Source organism: Empidonax traillii, unplaced genomic scaffold (assembly GCF_003031625.1).
Source record: "Empidonax traillii isolate 1590-97213 ecotype Southwest subspecies unplaced genomic scaffold, ASM303162v1 scaffold398:size1781980, whole genome shotgun sequence".
NCBI classification, from domain to species: Eukaryota; Metazoa; Chordata; class Aves; order Passeriformes; family Tyrannidae; genus Empidonax; species Empidonax traillii.
In genome coordinates, this window is record NW_020955591.1 from 1624023 (window position 1) to 1641373 (window position 17351).

Consider the following 17351-nt stretch of genomic DNA (forward strand, 5'->3'; position numbering starts at 1 on the left):
AAAAAAAAAAAAAAAAAAAAAAAAAAAAAAAAAAAAAAAAAAAAAAAAAGGTATTTACTGGCTTCCAGTATCTCAGGCAAAGCAGTGGGGAAAAACCTTACCCATAGAGAAACACTGGGGAAGTCAGCTGAATGCCACCAATGAGACATTTTTTCTTCTACCAAAACGTTTGAATCTCTCAGGACATTGATTTATTCTTACTGATTTGTTGATCTTATACCATGGTCTGTAAGCAACTTCTTCAGACAGGACAGAATTAATTCTGGTAGAGGTGATCTTTCCAGGCTGTTCCCATGGTGAAGAAAGGTTGATTTTTCCAGCATGAGGATACTAAAGCTCTGGTATCATCTGATAAAGCTCTGATACCAGCTTAACTTGTGTTGAGGCCTAAAATGCAATGCAATGTGCTGCAATGAAGTTTGTGCTTCCCAGGTGTTGTAGATGGGACTTTCTGGGATCCACTAGCTCTGGCTGGTATAATACAAGAGATGGGGGAAATCGAGCCTTTGGTCACATCCCTTTTCACTCAACCTAATTCACTTTTTAAGTCCCCAAACATAACTTTCATAAACCAAGGTAGTCATGGAACTGATGCAACTTAAGCCAAACCTGCCTGGCCAAGGGGGCTTTCCAGTGACTGGAGATCTTGTCTTGGAGCCTAAGTGGAAGGAAAAGAGTCAAGCCAAGGCATTGAGCAAGAGACCCAAAATGTGGGAACTGAGAGAGGCTGAGGCAAAGCATTTCTAAACAGCTCTTGTGGTACTTAGTGCTATGGTCTAGTAACCACGGCAGTGTTGGATCAAGGGTTGGACTTGGTGGTCTCAGAGGTCTTTTCCAACCCGGTTGATTCTATGATTCTATGATTCATCACACTGGGAGAATAGCAGGAGAGCACAAGGAGGGGAAAATAATTGGGAAGGAGATTGCCAGGAGTCTAAAGCCAGAGATTCTGAGAGCTAAGAGGAGAAAAGTACAAAGGGGATGTGCCAGAGAAGGGATATTTTGCATTTGGCCCTTAAGGGAGTTTCTTCCAGAAGTCTTTAGCAGATATTGCTGTATTTCTATGTGAAGGCACACTAACTCTAGGGAACCAGCAGGGACAATAACCCACTGAGGACACTTGATCAGAGTACCTTGAACCCAGAACTGATGTGAGACAGTGCCATAATTCCCATGTCATCACTGACCATGAGGCATCAAGCTGGAGATGTTCCCAGCTGCTGTTCCCCTCCCACCACATTAGACCAAAGAGCAGAAGGACGATCCCAGTGAGATTTCATGCAGGTCTGCAGGAGTACAGACAGCCTCCTGGAAGGGCTGTGGGCATGAGGAGCTTGATTTCCTTGCAGACAAGGCTGTAGGGGTGATGGATTACTGGGCTAATTTCCAACAGATTCACAACCAAGTGACCTGTCATGTCCATAGCTGTTGCAAACCCAAGTAACACTAACACACGTGGTTGCACACCACAGCCTGTTATGGTCCTACCTGAATTTCCTATGATTAAAATTCACACCTGTTTCTTCACCTATGTGTAGGGATACAAATTCATTTACCCAAAGAAATAGAGGTGGTGCAGAGAAAGGAAATGAGGTATCTCAAGTAAGCCTTTAATGCCAAAAAATCTCCTGCTCAGGCAGTGATGCTTCTTCTCTCTGCACTGGCGTGCCTATGCAGGAAGGGAAGATGTGGGTCTGGATTCCATGGGGAGGAGAGAGAAACTCACCTGCTCTGTGCTCTGGGTGTGTCTTCATGCAGAGGGGGTGTGCCATCAGTGCTCTGTGATTTTCGTTTCAAGCCATCAGGTGTATAGCTGAGTGCCTTCGGCTATGGCATCAGCTAATCTGAATGTTACCAGTGCCATCAGTGAGTTGGTCTTTTTTCAGCCATTCCTGAAGAAAATCCTGACCAAGGACTGGATTTTGGATACAGAAAGGCCAGTCTCACTGGCATTAGCAGTCTCACAGTTCTCCGAGCACCTGCAGCACATGAGGGAGCCCACTGGGAAGGTAGGCCACTGACTCACACAGTGATGCTGGGGGGGTTCACAATGTCATTTTCAGGCTGTGGTCAGACCTGCAGCTGTGGTTGCCGTTTATAACTGTGGGAACTGCCGATGCAAAGGAGTTCAGATGTTACCGTATTTCCACATATGAATTAAAGAACAACTTTCTTTCCTGTAGTTCAAATACAGAAACTGATTTTGTTTAAAGAGGAACAAAAAGCTTTGGTAACAATTGCTGCTGCACATTGCAGTTCTGTGAGTTGCAGGCTTATACGCTCCTTTCACATCTATGCAGTTGTGAAATAAAGGGATAGGTGACAACTGTTCTATATTTAAAATCTGCAAGCACCACCAAAAGTGACTTTTAAACCAATCCTAAATATTCCTCTTTGATACTGAGAAGTCAAACAACCGACCAAAATTGTGGGCTATTTCAGAGTGAGGAGTATTTTCATGGCATTCCCTTGGGTGCAGCCACTGCTCTGTGCCAGAGCAAGGGACTGTAAGCCACTGACTCCTTTCATCAGGGCTGGCCTGGGCAGCATGTGCTGATGGTGTGTTGCCTTCATGTACCTCCTCTATGCCCTCTGTGTTGCTAAAGACCTAAGAGCTTTCCCTGCCCTCTTTCACTGCCTTGGCCTTGTATGGGAACCACAGAAAAACCATGAAGGTGTTTTTTTTTTTTTATCCAGGAGCTTCTACGTGAAGTTCACAGATACGTGGTGAAGGAATATATTGCACAGGTCATCAAACACAGATGGAGAATGAACAGGGAGACACGGCAAAGAGTGAGCGAAAAAATGGACCTGGAAGCCAAAATCTTTCATAATATGCTCATTGATCAGGTATGTGAGTTCTCTCCTGGCCCATTCCCAGAGGTACAGTATTCCCACTTGGCTTCCCAGAGACCAATGCAACAGGCTTCTGAGGAGGCCAAGCCTCATGAAGTATTGAAGTCCTTAGAAAGCAAGTGAGGTTGTTACTGCATGTTCACGGTGTGGGCTTCCAGCCCAGCAACCTCTCTGCAGTGGCGTGTTTTGTGGCTAGGCCAGCGTTACAACCCATCCCTGAAGGTGAGGTAACTGAGATTCTTGTTAATAGATCTCTGGGGGTAGTTTAGAGGGAAACAACACTGAATGACTAGTGTTTATAAATATATATATATATATATATATATATATATATATATATATGGCAGGTTTATTTTAGAACAGTTTGATTGCAATGGAAAGTAGGGATGTAGCCATTTAGGTTATTATCTATAGTAATATAACAATATAAAGGTATAAAAATATCACTTCAGAAAATATGCAAAGGAGAGGAAGAAAGGGAAAGAAAGTGTAAGAGTAGATAGTGGGGAGGAAAGATATCACCACCCATGGATCCAGCGACAAGCCTTGATTGTCACAATTTAGATGTCTGTTGGTCGAAGTGATGGTCCCAGTCTTGATCCGTCGGGGGTGGAGGAAGCCTGCAATGAGTTTAATGGGTTCAGGTGGGAATGCCCAGGTAACCTCCCAGTGGGGGATGGCAGCGGGCAGGAGTTTCACACTGTCTGATATAACACTGTGGATAATATGCAGTCTTCTGTTGGAAGGCCCCAGAAATGAGTCTGGAGATGCTTCAGGATCTTTGCTGGTTCATGACCCCTTCTAAAACATGACTGCTCTTTCTTACACCTTTATAGTTGTTCCAGTTACACCTTATCAGAAGGGATACCTGTGGATGTCCCAATACCTCCCCATGAAAGGGGAGTTTTACGCATGAACCAGCTGTGTAAAGAAGGAAATTGGCATGATAAAAGAAGTTATTCCGCCTCGCAGGATCTGCTTCTTGTTGGCTTTTTCCTTATCTGGCTCAAAACCCACCTTGTTGCTAAACAGAGGTTGGCTTGTCACGGTTACTCTCCAGTGGTGGGTGATCACATGCTCTGCACCTGGGCTGTTCTTACACAGATCAGAAGTTTTGCCACCACACACCCAAAAGCTGGGTGCAAACCTGGCCTCAACAAAGCCCCTGCCAGTTTTGAAAATGGCTGATTATTTGAGTAATTAACTTTAACATTTCAGTCTCTCGCAGAAACATCAGTCTGTGATTTTCAGGGAAGCCAAAGTTGAATTAATTGGATTTTGCAGAAATTCAGGCATCCAGGGCACCAAATCCCCTCTCAGAGATAAGGCACATGAAACTATTAGGCAGCAGGAGGTAAAGTCTGGCATCTGCTGGTGTGCTGGACCACAGCCACAATGCCCTGAACAGGATCTGACTCCCTGGGATGCTCATGAGCACCAGGAAGGGCAGAGTCTGGCCTCAGGGGAACTCCTTGTTGGCAGCTTGCTGCCTGCCCAAGGCAGCCTGCCCTGCCTCAGCAGTCCTGCCTCACACCCAGCTCTGCACTGTAGGGAAAAAGGCATTTAGCAGGTACTGCTTTCCCCCCTGAAATCCCCGTGTGCCTCTTCATCCACAGGGCTCTGACTCTGACTGGCCCACTCCCGCCATATACCACATTGCCGAGATCATTAGGGAGAAGAAGAAGGACAAGATCGAGGTGTATGTCAAGAAGCTGTGTCAGAATTATCCAGATATCAGGTACGTGAAATGGCAGATGCCAGAAATGTTGGGCTCCATCCCAAACAGCACCAGCTTGCCCTGTGCCTTGGCCGAGCTCTTCATCTTTTCATTGCTGGTAGCCATATGTTAGAGGTCAGGGTGCCAGCAACAGTGGGAATCCCATCTTAATTTTTTCTCTTTATGACTGTATACTTCCTCTTTTTTTCCCTTGTCTGCTGGATCTTATAATGCACACAAATTAACTTCAAAGCCTTTTAAATTTAGAATGGAATGAAATGAAATGGAATAGACCAGACCAGACTATTTCAGTCTATTAGGAAGGAACTTACTATGATCATCCACTCCAGTTGCCTGACCACTTCATGGCTGACCAAAAGTTAATACAAGCTATTAAGGGCATTGCCCAAATGCCTCTTAAACACTGACAGGCTTAGGACATAGTATACCTCTCTAGAAAGCTTGTTTCACTGTTGGACACCCCTCCTAGCAAAGATATGCTTCCTAAAGTCAAGTCTAGAACTCCCCTAACACAGCTTTGAACCATTTCCATGCATCCTATCACTGAATTCTATTTTTTTGCTCCAAATGAACCTTGTTTCACAGTAAAGCTCCAGTCTGATTTCAGTGCATCACCAGTATCAGCCCAGTTTGCCAATTTTCAGACTCCAGATTTGAAGCAAATATTTTGTTTCCTCTTCCAAGGCTCAGACCTCAAAGTGAGGCAGCCATTGATGGAGATCAGCTGTGGCTTCTGAAATTACCTCAACACAACCATTACATTTTCTTCCTTTTAATACTTTCCATTTGCTGTTCCAAAGCTGCATCTGAAAAATTTAAAACTACTGGAAAAGTAAACGAAGTGACTAGCTCTGCACATGGCTAAACAGCTGCTAATCAGAAGTTACCTCCTCTTCTGCAGCTCTTCTACCAACAATTGAAAATGAATATCAGTGGTACAGATTGCAGAAAACTCCATTTCATCGGAGTAATTTCAGAAAAAAAACCCAAAAGGTCTTTGTATTGGGTTACACAGTTTCTGATGAATGACATTTATATAATCAAAATAAACCATACATTTAACTAATTGCTCAGAACACTGAAGTGGACCCTTAAATACTGAGGAAAAAAAAAAATCGCAGTAAATCTATTTTCCTTTCCCCATATCTGCAGGTCAAATTTTTTCATAACAAGATTTAACTCGATTCAGTCAGATATGCTTCAGGTTTATCTGTGTGGGGAAATTCAAGATGTGTACATGAAAAAAAAAATATTGTTGCTGAATAATTTCCAAGGTGAACACACCTATCTTAAAAAAAAAAAAAGGTTTAATCCCAGTGGCCAGACTAAGCTGATGAAGGAGGCTGTGCCTGTTCTGGGAAAGATAGGGGAGGTAAATTATGCCTAGTCATCAACGATGGCTATTTGAAAACAATTTTCTACTCAGAAAAGCCATTTACAAGGCTGTAATTTGTGGTACTTTTGCATCATTAGGCTCAGACCCAAGCCAGGTTTTAAAGCTCGTCCTCTTGATTTATCTAATTTTTGACTTTCCATTATTGAGTAACACTATTTTTAACAATCAAGTTCGGAAACTTGGAACCTGCTGGACCTGCATTACTTCCTGTTCAGGTCTCTTAATTCTTCCCCTGAGCTCTCAGAGACGTTAAGGAATTTGTATATACCAAGATTACTGGAACAGGATATGTTTCCAAGTTGACTTCCCAGCTCTAATCTAATTAGTGCCTGTCAACTTCCTAAATATTAGCACTTCCATTATTCAATTCAAAACAATCATTAAACAAAAGGTCTGCAGGCTCTCAGGAAAACTTGAAACGGGCACCACGTGTGTGTGGAGACAGAGGAGGAAATTCCCTGAAGCGCCAGCCAGCAGGAGCTGATGTTCACTGGCTTGGTACCTCCAGAGGCTGGAGACCCAACTCCTGGTGGCTCCTGTCCAGCGTGGTGAGGGGACGGTCCCTGGCACTTTGCTATGTCCTTGCTCCATCTCCTGCAGGGTTGTTGGTTGCTATCTTTTGGGCTGGTTTTGCCTGCCAGGTCTGAGCGAGATCATGTTTGGTTTTTCAGGAAGGACCACATCCTGGCCATCCTCGCGCGCCGGGGGCTGGGGCGCACCAGGAGAGCGGCAATTTTTCGGCAAGTCCGCCACGTGCTGGAAAGCTCCAGTGGAGGAGAGGGCAACACGCTTTTCGCTGAAATTGATGTTCCGGTGGTTATAAGCTGCTTCTAAAACAGAACCAGAACAGCAGTCAGCATCCTCCCACCTCCTACGCTGACTCTACATGTGATCCAAAATCTGCTATCCCATCTTGCTCCTCTGTAAACCCAAATTTGTGACTGCCATGGAGAAAGGAGTAGGTTTCTGAACTTGCTACCCTGAGTTCAGAACCCAAAGGGAACAGAGGCACCGAGACACTGAACTTCTGCAAGAGCTCCTGGGAAGCAGCTTCAGCCCAGGAACTGTGTCCACCCATCTGTGTTCCATACAGATTCTATTGCTGGGAGGCTGCTCTGTTATTTGGTCCAAAATTAAATTTCTTTTCAGAGAAAACCAAAAGCAGTTCAGTCAGAGCTATATTAAGGCTTGGACTGTGCTTTGCATAATTATACAGCAGCAGAGCAAGAGCCTCCTTTGTAATTAGTGCCTGTGAGCAATCGAGGGGCAGAGCCTGGGCAGGGATGTGGTAGCACCCAAGTCTTATTTCCTCCACTGTGAACCAACTGGCTGAGCTGGCATGAGGCAAGGCAGTGACGCTGTGACCCGATGCCACAAACCACTACCTGCCTGAGGAGGAAAACTTTGGGTAATCAAACCCTACAGCTGGGACATGTAGCACATGGACCCCTCTGCCCTCCAGGATGGCACAGAAGGCCTTTCAGGCATTTCAGCAGATTTTCCTCACTCAAGGGCTGCCTTCAGGCCATCATAGCCTCTCTGTGTGGACAGGCATGTCTGGGTCAGATGTGCCACGTGAAGTTCCAACTCCTACTTGACCTGAGGAAAAGGGTCACCGTGCCTCTAGTCCATTTTTTTGCATGTTTAAACATATTTTAACAAATCTGGTATAAGCTGACTGCAGTATGAAACCAAATGTGAGGTGGACAGACACAGTGCTACAGATCTGATCCTCATCTGGTGTAAGGCAGCATCACTCCATCGAGGGGCATGGAACACCACTGGTTTAACACCAAAAGGGATCCAAAGCATCATGTCCAGCATCTGCAGGGTAGACTAAAAAAAAATATCCAGCAGCCTGGAGATGTACAAATCTGATTTTATTTAATTCAATTTATCCTTAGGTTGCCTTCCGCAGGAATTACTCTGAGACTTGGCAGAGGCGTGTTTATGATCTATCAATTAATATGATAAATGTGGACATGGCATAGCCTTGAACACTAATTTTTCTGCAGCAGAGCTTACAGCATCAGCAGTGACCCTTTCATTTCCTTTGCTTTGGGTTGCACTGGTATAAGTTTCAGCCTAGGTGAGCAGCAGGTGCTGGTGACACAGCAAGGGAGCTGTTCTGATGGATGAGAAATAAAGAGTGCACCTTTTATTCACAATCATCCCATGAGGATTTTTTTAAGATAAACCTTCTACCTCCACTGCCAAGATGAGGTATTCTTCTAAAGATGGCTGGGAAATATCAGCTTGAGGGGGGAAATACTGGAAGGAATTTTCTGCCCTGCATTTTTCTTCAATACAGCTCATGACAATTCCTCCAAATCCTCAGCTCGGTGACTCTTTGTATTTGCTATGGAGAAGGAGATGTAAAACATCATCTGCACCTCCCATTGGATGTGCAGAGCTCAGGAACACTTTGGAGCTCCCCTTCCCTGTCCTGGAGTCATGGTGCAATCAGGGAGCACTGGATTACACCCCTCATGGATCTGTGAGCTACATCCCCCATCCCAACAGGGGGGAAGGACATCAGTGCTGAGAGATTAACATTTATTATTAAAAGCATTGACTAAATGGCAGAGATAAAAAGATTTCTACTTTTAAATACTCAATCTGAGACTTCTAAGACTGCAGCTTCAGTGGAGTGCAGGATCCGACTAAAGACTCAGTGGCTGTTTTTGTGCATCAGAAATTTCCCTCTGTCCCATATGCACCTCTCATCCAAGCACCTAACACAAGGCATCCGTGGCACAGACATTTTCCCAAGTGCATTATTTAAATGTATACTGGATTTTCAATCTTATTACTTGACTGGCAAACCCTTCACAAAGCAGCTGCCTTTCCTCAGGCTCCAGCCGCCTGGCCCTGGGATTAGATATGGAGCTCAGCTTCCGTTTTCTAATAAAAGCAATTTGCTACCCTGGAGTCAGGGAGGAAAGCTGGGCACAATGGCCTGCCTTTTGTCATAGCCTCTCCTGGGACACTCAGATCCTGCAGCCTGGCATCCTGTAAGCCGGTGACAGGCACAGAGCTGGCTTCCTTGGGGCTGTTGCTCTCCAGCTGCTTGCTCTTGAGCAAACCAGTTTAACCTCATCATGACAAGACTGTGGTTCAGTCCCTGCCCTGCCCCAACAGCTGTCCAAGTGGAGAGGGAGATCCAGGATGGGTGAGAAGCAGTGGTCTCCCTGGGCAGGGGGATGCTCGGTCTAGGCTGCAGAGCAGACCCTGGAGCCAGCTAAACTAGGAGAGAGAAAGGACTGTGTGCTTTCCAAAATGAGCTGCTGCTGTCCAGCTGTCTTCTGTAAAACATCCAATGTTCATTACGCCATATCTCACATTCCAAAAAGAAAAAGAGAAGGAAGGCCTCCCAGGGCTTTTAAATGTGAAATATGTTGCTCTTGTAGGAAAGTGCCAAGGAGCTCAATTATTATCACCCTGTTAACTCCTCTTCTCGTTGTTTCTCAGCAAAGAAAAACACCGTCATACCCATTCCTAACCCAGCACACAGCTACATTCCCCTCCAGGGTACACAGCTCACTTTTACCCCCAAGGACCCAAGCTACATCGTGCAGATGCATCCTCTGGTAAATAAAGCTGTCTCAAAAGTATCCAACTAAATGGAACAACCAAACTCTCTCCAGATTTAGCTTCTCAGGGGTGAATACTGCATTTTTTTTTGGGGGGGAGGGGATGTGGATTTGGCACAGCTGACAGTATTGTGTGGGTGGTGAAAGATATTTTTTTGTGTTTCAGAGGTCTCTGCTGTTTCACAATACTGCTTGTTTCTGGTTTGGGGTGAAAAGCAAGGGAGCAGTGCCTGCAGCCAGGGTGCATGAGCTGGCATTTGCCATCTGAGACCAGCCTTTGGGTACCATCATTTCATCAATTTTGCTCTGTGAAGTTGTCCTTTCCTGAGAGGAAGGTATGGAAAACAGGCTCGCTCAAAGCAAGAAAGGAGGAGTACCAACACATTGCAATGAATGCCCAGGAGGCTGTCCCTGAGCTGAGACTCCAAATCAATCAGTGAAAATATTCCTGAAAAAAGTCTTTTAGTGTAGCATCACTGTAATGTTTAGCTCCCTGTCATGGTATCTTTCAGAAATGAGATCTCAACTGGGTTAAAATATTAAAGATGATCAGTGAGAAGCAGATTGCAATATTCCATCCACTTTATGAGCTGAGCTGTGTGGCCTGACACCACCCAGCACACACAGCTGGGATGAAAAGAGGTGCCAGAGTGTTATTGTCTCAGGGATGGCTGAAAAGTAATGTTGTATTAGCTTTAGGCTTGGAGACTTCGGTGATTATATATCACACTTCTCCAAAATACTGATGTTTAGTGAACATTTGTCTTCTGTATTTTGCATGCTTCTCCAGGAACTCTCCTGGTTGGATTTACTGCCTCAAAGCCAGTCATTTTCATTCTCTTGGTACTGGGCAGATAGAGTGCTCTGCTCAGTATCACAGTCCATTTCCATCCCTTAAGGACTATTTTATGTAATTCTGCTAATGATGACATGACATTAGCACTGGGACTGGTCCACCTCTCCTATAAAACCTGTGCAAGAGATCAGTCAGGTTGACAGAGCATTGATTTAAACTATTTACTGCCACTGTTACAATAAAAAAAGAGTATTGGGAACAGGTTAAGACTGACGTACATTAATGTGTGGCAAAAGTGGATTAAGATAACTTTTACAAAACTACAAGAATTTTCCCTAGTCCCATAGCCACATAACTATCTACTGCCTGAGGATACTGAGCACATAAACTTTGTCTTCCTGCCTTCATGCCTGTTACACAGGCAAATAGCCTCTAATACTCTTCCAGTGTAGCACTCTGCATTTGTATTTGTAAATTCATACCAAGTCATTCAAATATGTTATCCAGAAAACAAGTAACATGTAAGGCAGAAAAACCTCTGAAAAAAAGGCTGTTGTATTATTTTTGCCATCTTGATGCTACTTAAGTGAGAGTCTTGAAATGTCAGTGTAAGGCTTTCTCTGCTAGCTGCACAGAGGTTGTACCTCTTGTTAAATGAGTCAGGAAAAGTGAATGGCAGATTAAAGATGAGCACCTAAGTCCCAAGATGTCTGTCCAGGCATAGTTTATGTTTGTCCAGGCATGAAATTGTGCTTGACAGCATGAGTAGCCTGAGCTCCATAATGAGCGTGGGACTGGGGAGATGCCATGGCTTCATTAGGAGATGCAAGATTATGCCTTGGTTCCCAGGACTGTGGGGAGACTGGCATCAGGCAAGACAGAACTCTTTTTTTTTGTGAGAAGTGCAGAAAAAGCAAAGCAAGCCAGAAGGTAGAAAGGGGTGGTTACACAGATTGCCAAGTCATCCCCCAGCTGCACTCAGTCCCTGGGAAGGGGATGGTAAATGACAGCTGGGAGAAAGATGCTGAGAATCAGAAGGCAGCCCAGAAAACAGGAATTATTTCACAAACTGCATCCACAGAGAATGAGAGCTTTGCTTAAACTGGCCAGTGCAGAGCAGTGGCCTTCAGCTTTTTGCTACCTGTGGACTAAGGTATTATTTCCAGGGAAGGCACAGAGCACAGTCGGGATAATTGTCTTCCAGTTGGTTAAAAAATTGCTGCAAAAGGGGAGGAATATTCTCCTCACCATTTTCTGTGGGGGTCAGGAATAGAGAAACAAGCTTCCACTGCAGTAAGTAGAGGCAAGTTAGATGCAGCAAAACCACCCTAGTGCTGATGGGGCTGCAGCGCTGAGCACAGCGTGTCGTCCCTACCATCGGTGGCTTTTACAAAATCACAGAATTGCAGAATGTTTGGGGTTAGAAGGGATGCCAAAGATCAGCTAGGTCCAGCCTGCCTGCCAAGAACAGGGACCCCTTCCACTAGACCAGGTTGCTCAGATCTGACAGCGCTTCCTGGTGAAGCTGGTCATGGGTAATCCCAGAACTGAAATTAAGGAAAAGCAAAGTAATTATAAAAGTCCATTATCCCGAGCAAGGCACGAAATGCTGGGGATCGTTTCCTGAGTGAGGCAGCTCACAACTTTACAATACACTTTCCAAAACTCAGGGAAAACATATTTCCTGAAAGAACTGTGCTATGAACAGAAGCTCATTGAGTAGATAAGAGGCAATCATGGAATTAGTCATCAGGGCTTCATTAGAAGGAACAAGGCCGAAAATCTGGTGGCTTTTGTCTCCAAAAGCACGTCATGCACTCATGGACCGTCATCTTCCCCTCACAGCCCGAGCTACAGATCAAGAATGCATTACTCATGCTGTCGTCTTGAGAGCCCTTTAAACAAACGGGTCTTGAGCCTTCAAGGCACCAGCAAAAGCACATGGCACCTCTTCCCCTCAGTGATCTCAAGGCTGAATCCACCCTGTGCCTCTTGCTAAGCAGCCGTTAGTCACTCTCTGAAACAAAGATCGTTCCCCAGGATGACACGTGTGCTGTCTTCAAGAAGACGTGGAAAGAAATAACAGCCCAAAGGCCCAGGCTGGATTTGCACATGGTAAGAAGCTCTCCCAGCAAGCTCAGGAGGAGCTGTTATTTCTGTTATTTGGAAGCACCATTGCCTGAGGCTGCCAAAGCATGGATGATACACCACGTTGGCTCAGGAGACCTTCTGGATGCGAACTGTGTCCTTGTGGCACAGGGAGAGAGGCAAAGGGGACACAGTGGGGTGCAGGGAGGGGAAGCACTGAGAAACAGTTTGTGCTGCTCATTCCATGCATCTCCTGCCCCTGCCTTAGCCTGCAGCCCAGCCCTACACCTGCTTCTGCCACCAGGAGATGGCAGCTCCAGGAAAAGAGGCATCTACGCATCCCTGGTCCTACATCCCCAGTGTCTCAAGAGCTGATGCGCAGCCTTGTGACATCCCATGTGAAATGCCTCTCTTCAACTCTATTTTATCTGAAAACACAGCTCTTTTTTCCCCTTTTTTTGTTAACCATATGACTTTATTCACTACCAAACAGCACAAAGTCAAATTCAGCCCTGGCTCAAGAAAAAAAAAAAAAAAATCCATGAGATTCTACCTGATTATTCTGTGCAAGGAAAAAAAGCCACCCTTGAGAGGATCCTGAATTTGCAGCACTGGCCAGAATCTCAGAGGGGCTGTGGTACCTTTCCAGGCTGGGTGTGCCCTTGGCACAGCAGCACTTGGTGTTGCAGTGAAGGCTGTGGTACAACATGGCAAGAGAGCCCCTGCCAGGAGCCCCTATGGGGAAGTCCCACATGTGGCATTTCAGCACTGCCCAAGGGGAGGGGGCTGAACCTGAACACAACATTTCCTCTGGTTTTGGCCCCAACACTTGGGTCTGGGATTTCTCACTTCCCTCAAAATACCTTTTGCAAGTGATTAAATACTGAAACAGCTCAAGGTTATGTCTTCTGAGTGAATTAATTAAAAAAGAAAAAAAAAAAAAAAGGATTTGTTTGGTTTGCAACAGGGCAGGAATACTTGAATGGATGCCTACTTTTTTTGTATTAAACATCCAAAGCAGGAAAAAACTTTGAGTTAACCAAACTGCCTACAGACAGGCAGCAAAACTCGCAGCAATATTGTTCTGTTTCCCAGAGTTATTCACAGTCTGTTGCAAACAACAACTGCTATGTCTCCACAGTCATTTAACCTTCGGCCTTAGTGTGTGGATTTAAATGCCATTGTTTTAGTCACAAGAAGAAAAATTAATTGCAATGTTGCTGTTACAGCTGTATTTCTGGGAAAATGCTTGTATGGGGTATACCAAACAGAATCCTCAAGTGAATAGTATTTTCCACAGTTCAAAAAACCCTCCAAAACTTTAATACTATATGTAACTGCCCTTTCAACCTCCTGTAAGTGAAGCAGTTTCTTTCTAATGCAGGTGGATAGAAGCCCGAAGGAGTTAAAAGTGCAAACACGAGGCTTTTACCTTTACATCCGATTACACTGGCAATATAGGGTTTAATATCCACCACTTGTACTTACTTACTTTAGAGATTTTCCTCTATTCCATAAAGGATATGTTAGGAATAATTATGACAGCTCCATCCATTTAGGAGGTGGTTTAGGAAGGATCCAAGTCTGGCTGCTGTGCTATTGGAAAAACTCCCAGGAGAGCAAATATGTACAAAGCACCTCAACCAACCCCAGGGGCAGGCTCTGCCAGGGAGCAGTGTGACATGTGATTCCAGCTCTGGCCTCTGGAAAGGGATGTGGAGAAGTTTGCTCACCGTGCCTCAGTTTCCCCTGCAGAAAAGCCTTATTTGGAAGCTGTTTTGTGCTTTCTAGATAAAGGAGAAAATCTGAATTAAAATCTACGTGGCTTTTAAATCCCTTCAGGCAAAGGAAAAGGATATTGTTCTGAAGAGCCAGCAGGATTGCTCAGATATTTGTTGAGAAAAGGGGAATATTTTATTGCCAGATCAGTGGAAATTTCAGTGCTTGGGAGATCTGTAAATCTCATTCAGAAATATGCCACTCTTTATAAAGAAATGAAGGGCCTTTCTCTACAGCCAGTAAATTTGGCAGCAACATGTCTGTTGATTTCAACTGTGCAATGAGCTCCTTATTGAGTCAGAGATTTTGAAACACAGGCTATTGAGTCCTCATAGATTTTCCCTGGAAACTTCCCTCTGTGCCACTCACTACGCCCAAATTTGCTTGGACACAAGAGCAGTAGAGAGGTCAGGAACACTGGGGCAGACCATGAGGACCCACAAGGAAGTTCAAAACAGAAGAATTTCTTGGTGTCTAGCCTTCAAGACCTCAAACAGAAGTGCTGCTTTCACACTTCCCAAGGTGCTTTCCCCCAGTACTTTCCACCATCCAATGATGCGGAATTCATGGGCAGCCTTTCCTGCTGAGCAAAAAGAGATGCCCGAAGGCAGGGAGTTCCGGGGCAGGGAATGTGTCTGGGCTGGGGTAAAACAATTGCATTGAAAAGGCATCCTGAGTAGGTTCACCAGGTCTAAACACGACACTGGTACCATCGCGAGGGCCAGTTGGGATTTGGTCCCATCCAGTGACCTTTCCAGTGTTTCATTCCCTGATCTAAAATTAGGCCTCTCATCCCCTGTAAACAAGTCATGTGCCAGCAGGGCACGGCCATGTGCCTGGAGAGCACTAGTGAGGAGAGGCAGGTCCCAGCCCCAGCTTTTAAACATGGATGGGCCCATTCCTCCCACACCACGGGCAGCAAGTGTGCCAGCAGCTCTGCTGACACGGCTTACGCAGCTCTGCCTGCCACAGGGTGGTTTGGGCAGTCCCAGGGTTCAGCTGAGCAGGTCAGGTTCCAGAGTTCAGAGCAGGTCTGTCAGGACACCCAGCGTGCTGCACGGCACAGCTGTGCTCTCACACCTGGAAGTACCGAGCTACACTGCAGAGAACTCGGATGTCCGATGCTGCCCCGGATGTAGCTCCTTGCACCATTTCTTGTAGCTTCACTGGTGAGGCAGTTCCCTTTTGCCTTCCCTCAGCCCCTGGCTATGCTGACCTCTGAAGGCACTCAAGCCAGAAGTGGCCCCATCTTAGTGACCCCTATTTAATGCAGGAGCACTGCAAGAAAAGCAGCATGCATCCTGTAGGAACACACACATGCACTTCTCTAGCTGCAGAGACCTTGTCCTTGTGTGTTCATGCCGAACCCCAAAGGCATTAGGAAGCTGTAATCAGAGAAGCAGTGTTAAATAAAGAAGCAAGAGTAAGCTGGGAAAAAGAAAGAACTACTGGGCAGTAAGTGCTGGAGTATCTTAAAAATAGGGTGCTAAAAGCAACGGTGCTTTTCTGTTAGAGGATCCTCGAGGCTTCTCCAAAGCAGCAGTGTTTTCCAGAACATCTGTGCTACAGGTAGATGTGAATCCCCCACGATTTTCCCAGCCCAGCACTCTTCCAGGTCTGATCTGAATGCCTTGTTCAGCCCCACCCCAGACCTGAGCCTTGGGCTGTTACCCTACAACATGCCCTTTATTTCCCAGCTGGAGTGGGATAGCAGGAAGTGTGAGTTCCCACTCCATTGGAGTGAGTTGGACTCTGAGATGACTGAACTTCCACACTAGGAAAAAACACTCCTGGTTTCCTTCAGATGAGAAGGAAAAAGCTACACCCTTCCCTCAGCACCTGTTGTTCCTCCCCAAGTCACCGCATGGCAGATATTGAGGGTGCCCATCAGACTGTAAGCAGCTCCAAATGCAGGAACAATATCCCTCCATTCTCTGGGGGAGGATGACTTGTCCCAGGCTATGAAGACTCCTGGCTGAAGGTCCAGAGGCAGCAAACCAGGCATGGCTGGCTGCCACTCCTGTCGGGTCAAGAGGACTCTTCCAGCACATGGTGTCTGCTGCCCACTGTGAACATGTCAGAGACAGCTGGGCCCACGCGGAAATCTCTGATACGGTTCCCTCCTCCTTCTTCATGTCAGATGGAGGGGGGCATGGCAACCACAGAAATGCACACCTCCCTTGCTCAAATACCAGGAGGGCCTCAGGGCCTCAGGGCAGCCTCAGGCACAGCTGCCTCCTCCGCCAGAATATCACAGGAAAGGTGTCATCAGCCTCAGCTATGGACCACTCCTCAAGCACAAATACCAGGATGGGGATGCAGACCATGCTTGCATACAAGCCCTTCCTTCAATGAAGATTTAGGACATTCCTGTCAGGTTTGAACTCCTGCCTTATTACTCAGACATGTAGGATCTCCAGTGCCAAAAACAACCAAAACTGGGAGAGCTCTCTGCCTTTAGCTTGGTTCAGATGTGACTAGAGAGGGCAAAAGTATCATCATGTGGGGTTGGTACCACTAATAGTAAAGTTCTCAAATGAGTTCACACTTTTGAAGCTACCTGCTTTGCAGCAGGTCAGACCTCTGACATCAACCTCCCTCAAAGGGACCTGGAAACTACTTGGAGAGGAAGAAAACAGAGCCAGAAGTCTGGCTGCTGGATCTACATGACCCTGGTTTTCCAGTCTAACCCACACGCTGAGAGCATTTTCTGACTCTCTCAAGCACTAACTCAGGCAACCTCTGCTTGGGCTTGTGCGCCCCCCAGCTCCAGGAGGTGGCCCCCATATTCCCAGCAATAGGTGGCAGGGTAGTGTCTGCTTACCCAGAGGGTTGCTGCCAGCCATCTGCACCCAAAACTGCTGCTTTTCTACCCTGAAACATGCACAATTGGAATTACTTAGTACAAATGAGTTGAGCTCAAGGAAAGTCCCACAAGAAAACTGGTAGTTTTCCTGTCCGGTAATAAAGGTAATGAAAACAAGTTTGAACAAAAATCTCAAATACCACTCAATGAATAAGCATATTGAATTAATAGATTCCAGAAAGAAAAGCTTTACCCTCATAATGATCTGCTTCTTGACACACCTTCAGCTGGCAATGAGG

At 45.8% G+C, this 17351-nt stretch overlaps 1 protein-coding gene across 1 annotated transcript in view; it reads left to right on the top strand.

The window, feature by feature from the left end:
* Positions 1–7505, top strand: part of EXOC3L4 (exocyst complex component 3 like 4) — a 23901-nt gene extending 16396 nt beyond the window's left edge. The window contains exons 9-12 of the mRNA XM_027893609.1: positions 1887–2009; positions 2698–2850; positions 4473–4594; positions 6662–7505. Of these exons, the coding sequence (XP_027749410.1) occupies positions 1887–2009; positions 2698–2850; positions 4473–4594; positions 6662–6824 (561 nt within the window). The 3' untranslated portion in view covers positions 6825–7505. The remainder of the gene's footprint in view (positions 1–1886; positions 2010–2697; positions 2851–4472; positions 4595–6661) is intronic.
* Positions 7506–17351: the final 9846 nt, after the last annotated feature.